The sequence below is a fragment of the Physeter macrocephalus genome, chromosome 10, assembly GCF_002837175.3.
Source record: "Physeter macrocephalus isolate SW-GA chromosome 10, ASM283717v5, whole genome shotgun sequence".
Classification (NCBI taxonomy): Eukaryota; Metazoa; Chordata; class Mammalia; order Artiodactyla; family Physeteridae; genus Physeter; species Physeter macrocephalus.
The window spans coordinates 69,685,808-69,694,017 of record NC_041223.1 but is presented as its reverse complement, the minus strand read 5'-3'; the positions used below and the strand labels follow the sequence as shown (position 1 = coordinate 69,694,017).

The 8,210-nt window shown below is 47.6% G+C and overlaps 1 protein-coding gene across 1 annotated transcript in view; it reads right to left on the bottom strand.

Annotated features, from left to right (window-relative positions):
* Positions 1 to 5,375: 5,375 nt before the first annotated feature.
* GABRR2 (gamma-aminobutyric acid type A receptor subunit rho2) overlaps positions 5,376 to 8,210 on the bottom strand; it is a 50,632-nt gene continuing 47,797 nt past the window's right edge. Inside the window, exons 8-9 of the mRNA XM_007103128.4 lie at positions 7,282 to 7,478; positions 5,376 to 5,756 (exon numbers count right to left, since the gene is read on the bottom strand). Of these exons, the coding sequence (XP_007103190.3) occupies positions 5,445 to 5,756; positions 7,282 to 7,478 (509 nt within the window). The 3' untranslated portion in view covers positions 5,376 to 5,444. The remainder of the gene's footprint in view (positions 5,757 to 7,281; positions 7,479 to 8,210) is intronic.

The window sequence follows — 8,210 nt, the reverse complement described above, 5'->3', positions numbered from 1 at the left end:
GGGTCCGCATGCCGTAACTAAAGATCCCATGGGCCGTAACTGAGACCCGGCACAGCCAAAATAAATTAATTAATTTAAAAAGTTTGAAAAATAAAGTTTGTTAACAAGGTCTCCAGGTTACTAATAGGCACGTTCAAGTGTGAGATGCCTTGGGCTAAATGGACAAGGTGAAGTGCACTTGCCATCATAAACCTGCCCAGTTTAGATTCATCAATGGTTTCCTACACCTGACGTTGGTTTTTCTATTTATCTTTTAAACCCCAAACCTGATGTTCTCAAGGGTTGACCCAAATGCCATTCCATGATGACATCTGCAGGTCTGAAGGTGAGGACTGAGTGTTTTAGTCAATCCGCCAGTGGGGCATGTATTTATACTACAGGTGTGGACACTCTCCGATGGCTCTGGAGGTTGGACAGGCTGGGATGTAGGGCCCTTCTGGCACCAGATTTAGCTCTCAGTGCAGATAGGCCAGTGTACTCGCCCTCAGACACATGTTGGGCACACAGCCTTCCTTGTGGGTACCATTTTAACTTGTGTCACATTTCTTAGGGATTGGTGGGGAGTTGGGGGTGGGTAGGCCCCTCTGAATGGCTGCACGTCCCACAGGCCAGCTTCCAGCCTCAAGGAGCCAACCCCGCATCCTAGCTGAATTCCAGGTTCCATCTGCGTGTAGGGATAACTCCAGGCCGACATGTTTCAGCACAACCCAGGCCAATTTGGGTTTTATTTTCAGCCCCTTCTCTGTCCATCTAAGTAAGGAAATAAATCACTTTTCCCTGAAAATACCGTGAGAAATGAATTGTTTCATGCAAAGCCCACCTACCTGATGTGTTCACACAGTTACGGAAGGCAGCACTCTTCCGTGGGTGCGTACTAGGGGAAATCCTTCCAACCTTAGCAGGATTTATGTGAGAACTGAATTAGGAACCCTACATCCCGCTCTCACCGTGGCGCCAGGCACAGAGAAGGCACTTGATACGCCATCCTTTACACAACGCAGCTGCCCACACTGTGCGGCATATGCGAGATCCTAGTTCCCCAGCCAGAGATGGAACCCTCGCCCCCTGCAGTAGCAGCTCAGAGCGTTAACCCCTGGACCGCCAGGGAAGTCCCGGTGCAGTTGCTTTAATGTCTGTCCTCCCGTCTTCTGTGGTGGCTGAGGCGGGTGCCGCGCTCCCTCCCGGCAGGGCCCACCCCACGTGTGTGGAGACGGAGGACGGCACGAGTCCTGGAGGCTGCTGTTGCCCAAGCTCTGTCCACAGACCTGGTAGCTGGGTTATAGACACTGTTCTTGGACCACGCCCCCCAGTTCCAACTGAAGAGTTTGGGGAACGCACCACTGAGACCACAACCTTCACCCGCACTAGGTATGCCATAGTGTTATTTTTAAGTCCTCCAAGTGAACAAGAGTCTAAAGTAGTCTTCCATGGTATTATTATTTTTTTTGTCTGCTCCACGCAGCTTATGGGATCTTAGCTCCCTGACCAGGGATGGAACCCACACCCCCTGCACTGGAAGCATGGAGTCGTAACCGCTGGACCACCAGGGAAGTCCAGTTTTCCACTGTAAATAGCAGTTCTCTGAACATTTTTCCTTCTACCTTACATAAACCTCTTATACAGGGGAGAACGGTCCCTCTTCTTTGCCACGGAAGGCCATCTACCTGCATGATTTATCCCACCTAGCCTCTGGACTCCATCTTGCCACATCTGCCATACTTCTTACCCTTCTCAATTTTTGTGGTTATTATTTGCCCCCAGCCCTACCCTCCTCCACTTGAGAGTATGCCTTCTTCCTGCATCTGTGACATAATCTTCTGGTTCTCCTTCCATTTCTCTGATCAGCCCTTCTCTTCCCACCTAAACAAATACTCCCAAGCTCTTGTTTGCAGGCCTCCTCTCTTCCGCTTCTCTCCTTAGGAGTTTTGTCCGCCTTGGTAGCTTCATTCATTGAGCACATCGGGAAGGGTAGTCCCAAATCTTTACCTCCCTCCAGCCGCAGACCAGTGTTCATAACTTTTTACTTGCCATCTCCACTTGCTTGCCAGACCAAACTCCTCACCTTCCACTGGAATAGCTCCTTCGCCTGGCTTCCGGGTCTCTGTCAATGTCAGCACACGGGCGGAGGTTCTCAAACATCACTGAGCTTAACATTATTATCATTATTTTCCTGCCTCATTGGCTCCCTGAAACTCAGCAGCTTTCCATTTTCCAAATTCATGCTCTCCCTTCTGCTGAGGTTTACAAAAAGATTGAACCAAATCAAAGTGGTTTCAAAGAGTCCTGTCTAAACTTACTCACAGCCCAGAACACTGATTATCTTTGACATACGTGGCCCAGACCAGACCCGTCCCGTTTCTTCCCCAGGTTTATTCTAAGCGGAATGAACCTGGAAGGACCCTTGACACCAGGGTCATGGAACTAGAAGGATGAGAACCCAAGACTTTTGTGCATTTGGTGGAGCGTCTGCTCACTGTCCCCTAAACACACCCAAGCTTTCCTTCTCCATGTTAATATTCCCTCCCCTGCTTTCTGCTAGTTGAAATTATACCTATCCATTGCTCAGAATTTACCATAAAGAACGCTACTCCTCAAATGCTGTCATCTCCCCCTCCTTTGAACCATGCCCGCTGCCACTGTAAGCTTCTTAATGACTGAAAGCTGTGTCCCATGCATTTCTTTATCTGTCACCGCCCCATCCCCTCACCCAGGCACAAGGCCTTGAAGACAAGTGCACAATACATGTTGGTTCCTTATTGTCAAAGAGGTATGTCTGATCATCAGTTTGTGTATAACACCTATTTCTTTTATTCTTACATGCACATTTTTCACAATTTAATATGGGTGAAGTCAGGCTTCATCTTATAATCATTGGTTGCTATAATTTAATTAGCAGCACTTTTTCTTTCTTGGTGGTACATAAACTATGGGTGCGTCTTACATTTGATAGTGTCTTAGATTCAGTGAAATAAAGTATCATTCAAGCATCCCTGATAACAATTATGTTTACTCCTCTATCTTCCTGTCTCTAAGGTGAATCGTTCCGTTCTCAAAATTTCCTTAGTTCCTGTTCTCTACTCCTACTGTTGTTTCCTTTTTACCTTATTTAATTTTCTACTTTTCTCAAGTAGAGTCAGATCATCACACTGCAATAAAGCTGTGCTAAATCTGATGGTGTCATTGGTTCATGGTCCCACATGATAAAATGCTATTTATGGGCTTCCCTGGTGGCGCAGTGGTTGAGAGTCCGCCTGCCGATGCAGGGGACACGGGTTCGTGCCCCGGTCCGGGAGGATCCCACATGCCGCGGAGCGGCTGGGCCCGTGAGCCGTGGCCGCTGAGCCTGCGCGTCCGGAGCCTGTGCTCCGCAACGGGAGAGGCCACAACAGTGAGAGGCCCGCATACCACACACAAAAAAATGCTATTTAAAATTCTACATGTTCGCTACAGAATGAACTCCAGTTTCACTGTATAAGCTAGTTAAAATACATCTTTATTTTTTTTTTAAAGTGTGAGCAGGCCACCATGTTATATGAGCCTCAATTTATGAAGACAACATAGTCAGAAGCAGAGCAGTATTGGAATTAAATAAGACAACCAAAGCAATAGGATATATTTAATGACAGTGTATCAATAATTATCATTCTTTGAGTAGCATTGTGGCCTAGGAGAGTCTCTAGAGACTAAAAGTTTCTAAACATATCCAGGTGCCCTGTACCATGCAATTTCCTTGTTTATGTACCTTCATTCTTCATTTGTCCATGAAGCTGGGAGAGCCGCTGGTCTTGGGCCAGGCAACTCCGTGGAGGGGAAGCTGTCCTGATCAGCACTGGAAGGGGAGGGGGACCTGCTGTGACCCCTAGTGTTGCAGAAAAAGCTGGTCTCTCACCTCTTCCTACAACCTAGGATCCAGCCAAAACAGATGACTTGCCCCGCAAACTATACTCTGCAATCCCAAACTTTCCTGCCTCTCTCATGCCTTTGCTCAGGCCGATCCTTCCATCTGCAGCAGCACTGTCGAACAGGACTTTCTGTGATTGTGGAAATGTTCTCTAGATCTGCACCATCGAATACAGTAGTCACTGGCCACACGTGGCTATCGAGTAGAGCACTTGAAATGTGGCTATAGCACAACGTGGCAAGAACTGAGTTTTTAATGTTATTTAACTTTAATTAACTTAAATTTAAATGAATATATAGCCAGTGGCTACCATATCGGACCGCACATATCTAGCATGTACTTTCTACATGTGCACCTAACATGAACATTTCTTCTCCAAATCCCCAACCTTCAAGGAGCAGCTCAGAAGCTGTTTCCTCCATGAGATCCAGTCTTCCACTGGAAATCACACTTTCCTTCCTTAGAATTCCCATTACACGTTGAACCATTTTTGTTGCGCTTAATACTTTTTAACTTCCACGTAATGGTATACCATATCCTTGACCAGTCCTTTTCGGAGAGCTATACAAGAATAAGACGATCTCTTACTCTTAATGTGGACCCTACTATATCTAGTGCAGGGATTTTTTTAATGTTTGCGGCATGAATCTATACTAGAAGCAGAGTAATTCACATTAACAATGAGGAATTGACAATGATTGCTGTGCAGTAAAGGATTAACCTTGACAAAAGAAAGGTTTGGGCCTTGGCCTCTAGCTCCTGGGAGGTAACTTCTAAACCCCTGGAATATCCTGCCCGATTGGAGGGTCTTTGTTCACCTGGGGGCCTACGGCCATACCAGACGGTCTAAGCCAACAATGTGATTTATGATGGGGTCTCAGGCTGAGATTTATCAGCTCAGCCTCTGAAGGAACTGGAGACTAAGGTCAGCCATACGGGCAGTCCGCTGTATCCAGATGGCCAGCCCCCAATAAAAACTCTACACTTTGATGGGTGTGGGTGACGTTTCCCTGGTTGGAAATACTCAATGCATGTTGTCACACATTGCTGAGAAAAATAAGTGCTGGCACAGGGCAGGTAGTCAATATTTAATGAATGGCTGAATGGATGTATGAATGAATGACGTCCCTTAATATTGCAAAATCATGCGAGCTGCCAGACTCACCCAGGTCAAATCATTTCCTGTCCGGGATCTGAGTTTTTTTTTTCTTTCCTAGATAGGCACTTAATCCAGTGTAGGGTTTACAGATTTTTTTATTCCTATTTTGAATCTTCATTTCCTGTCTCCTATCCAGAATGCCCCTAAGCTTGCCCTTCATTTTCCCCTTCCCTTTACAACTGAATCCTAGGCTTCATAAGGGTCTCAGAACAGTCATCTGGGAGACATTTGAGTCTTTTTTTTTTATTGGAAGGAGGCTCTCATGAACCTGTTCACACACAAGAACAGAAGAAGACAGTCCCAGAGCAGCAAGAAGTGGGACACAACACAGCATGAACCATGAGCAAGCCCACGAGGCCTTCCCCAGACATAGCCTCAGAGCCCCTAGGCAAACACTGACCAATAAATTAAGTTGAAAAATATGTAGGAAGCTGGGAATATCAACCGGGAGTATTTGTCGATGGCGTGGGTGTTCTGGAAGATGCGAAGACCCACCTGGCCCTTCAGAAGCCCCTTCTTCCTGGAGGAGTTGGAGTCACTGCTCAGGGCCAGGTGGACCACGATTTTGTCTTGCCTCTCTTCTTCTGTCAGAATATGGCTTCTCGGGCACCCGGCCAGGCTGTGGGCCTCAGACTCACTGTAGCTTCCACCCAGCATCATGGTTCTTGAGTGGAGCATTCCACACATGCATGGGAGCTGTGGGTAGCAAACACAAGGGGAGATGTCAGGCATGTTTCGGCCTGTGAGGGGCCCAGAGGAGGCTGCCTGGGCCAAGAGTAAAGCCCATGGCTTCTCAGAACCACAGAAAAGGCAGAACTAGAAGCATCTCCAGAGATCACTTTGTCCAACGAGTCTCTATCCTGGCTGTGTATTGGAGTCACCTTGGGAGCTCTTTAAACTGGCCATGCCCAGGCTCCACTCTAATTAATTTAAGGCTCCCAGGTGATTCTACTATGCAGCCAGGGTCCCGAACCACTGATTTAGTCCAAATGCCCTCAATTGCGGAAGCAAAAACTAAGACCAAGAGAGGCTATACAGTTCTCCTGGGATCAGACAGTTAGAGTCAGATTCAGGACTTTAAACACACATCTTCTGGTTCCAGCTGTGGACCTCCACCACTGTGTGCATGAAGCAAAAGATGATTAGGTGAGGCTTCCCTGGTGGCGCAGTGGTTGAGAGTCCGCCTGCCGATGCGGGGGACGCGGGCTCGAGCCCCGGTCCGGGAGGATCCCACGTGCCGCGGAGCGGCTGGGCCCGTGAGCCATGGCCGCTGAGCCTGTGCGTCCGGAGCCTGTGCTCCGCAACGGGAGAGCCCGCAACGGTGAGAGGCCCGCGTACCGCAAAAAAAAAAAAAAAAAAAAGGACTATTTTTAAAAAGGCAACAGGTCCTCTCTCCCAAAATTTAACGCTCCCTTTGCTAAGGAGCTCCCAGCCAGCTAGACACACATAAATGTGGAATTTTCAAGTCCCCTGATCTCAACAACTTTTAGATAAACACCCATTTTGATCAGTACAATGACTAGCAAGGATTTGGTAACAAGTTGGCATTTTATTTCTTAATGTGATTAATAAGAGTCCGCATATGAATAGATTTTCCCTCTCTGCCCAGGTGCATTGCCCTGAATTCCCCATTTGCATTCCATCCCATAGTAGACTTTACTATAGTGCAGTATCGTATAGATAGCATAGTATTTCCAATGAGTCTAAAGGCTAAGGTTGTGTGTGGCTGAATTTTCTCTGGGCCAGAACACTGATAAATACAGGAGTTTTTTATTCTAGAACTTTCCTCTTGTCTGTTCACAGGACGTAGAGACATTCTCCCTAGACAGGTTCAGTAATGATAGTGATAATTTATGTGCATCTAGAACCGCACAGTTTCAAAACAACTCTCATAGACATTTTTGTAAGGGTATTGTGACCCTTACAATAACCCTGGGAGGAAGGTGGGGTGAGGGTTCTGTTATACTTTTTTTTAACAGATGAGGAAACTGAGGCCCAACATAAATGGCAGAGTTGGGCCCAAGAACCCAAGTCTTCCTAGTCTTTGACCAAAGGCTTTCTACTTTCTGGGATCCTTTGTGATGGAAGCTAGAACATTCTAAAACGGATCCTCCTCCTTTTGCACAAACATCTCCCTTTTCTCCATGAAAGCTCCCTCCCGCTATTCCCATCCAACCAGCAGCATGGGCTCCAACAAGGAAATGAATGAAACTTCTCTCACCTTCTCCTGGGGCTTCCGCTCTTTCCGCTCCTGCACGGTGGTCAGGTAGTTGACGGCCGCATACTCCAGCACCGAGAGGAACACGAACACGAAGCTGACCCAGAGGTAGATGTCCACGGCCTTGACGTAGGACACGCGGGGCATGGAGGCGTTCACACCCGTGATGATGGTGGACATGGTCAGCACCGTGGTGATCCCTGCAGCATCCAGCTTTAGTTCAGCCACGGACAAGGGTACACAGCTGCCCTCACATTTCACTAAATCCCTTTCTTTTCCAACTATTAACCACTTTATATTGAGTTTTGTAGTATGCTTCTTCCAAGGTCTTATGATGCTTAAAGAGATTTTATGTATAGTAGTGTGTATATGTCCATCCCCATCTCTCAATTTATCCCTCCCCCTCTGGAACCTATAAGGTTGTTTTCTACATCTGTAACTCTATTTCTGTTTTGTAGATAAGTTCACCAAGTCCCATTTTACATTTGTTCTCCCTTACATCTAATAGGAAGTGGCCAGGGCACGTTTCCACCTCATAGAGGTGTGAGGATCTGCAAGGATCTGCTCCCGAGCAGCCGACTGCCTGTCCCCTTTCACTCTGAGCCACTTGGGAGCCTGGGTTTCTGTGATGTGGTTGTTAAGATCAGCAGAGCTTCCCGAAGGATCTGCTCAGATGTGGACTTTAAAACAGTGGCTATGAAAATCAACTCTACTTAAATAAAAATTAGGGCTTCCCTGGTGGCGCAGTGGTTGAGAGTCCGCCCGCCGATGCAGGGGACGCGGGTTCACGCCCCAGTCCGGGAGGATCCCACGTGCCGCGGAGCGGCTGGGCCCGTGAGCCGTGGCCGCCGAGCCTGCGCGTCCGGAGCCTGTGCTCCGCGACGGGAGAGGCCACGGCAGTGAGAGGCCCGCGTACCGCAAAAAAATAAAAA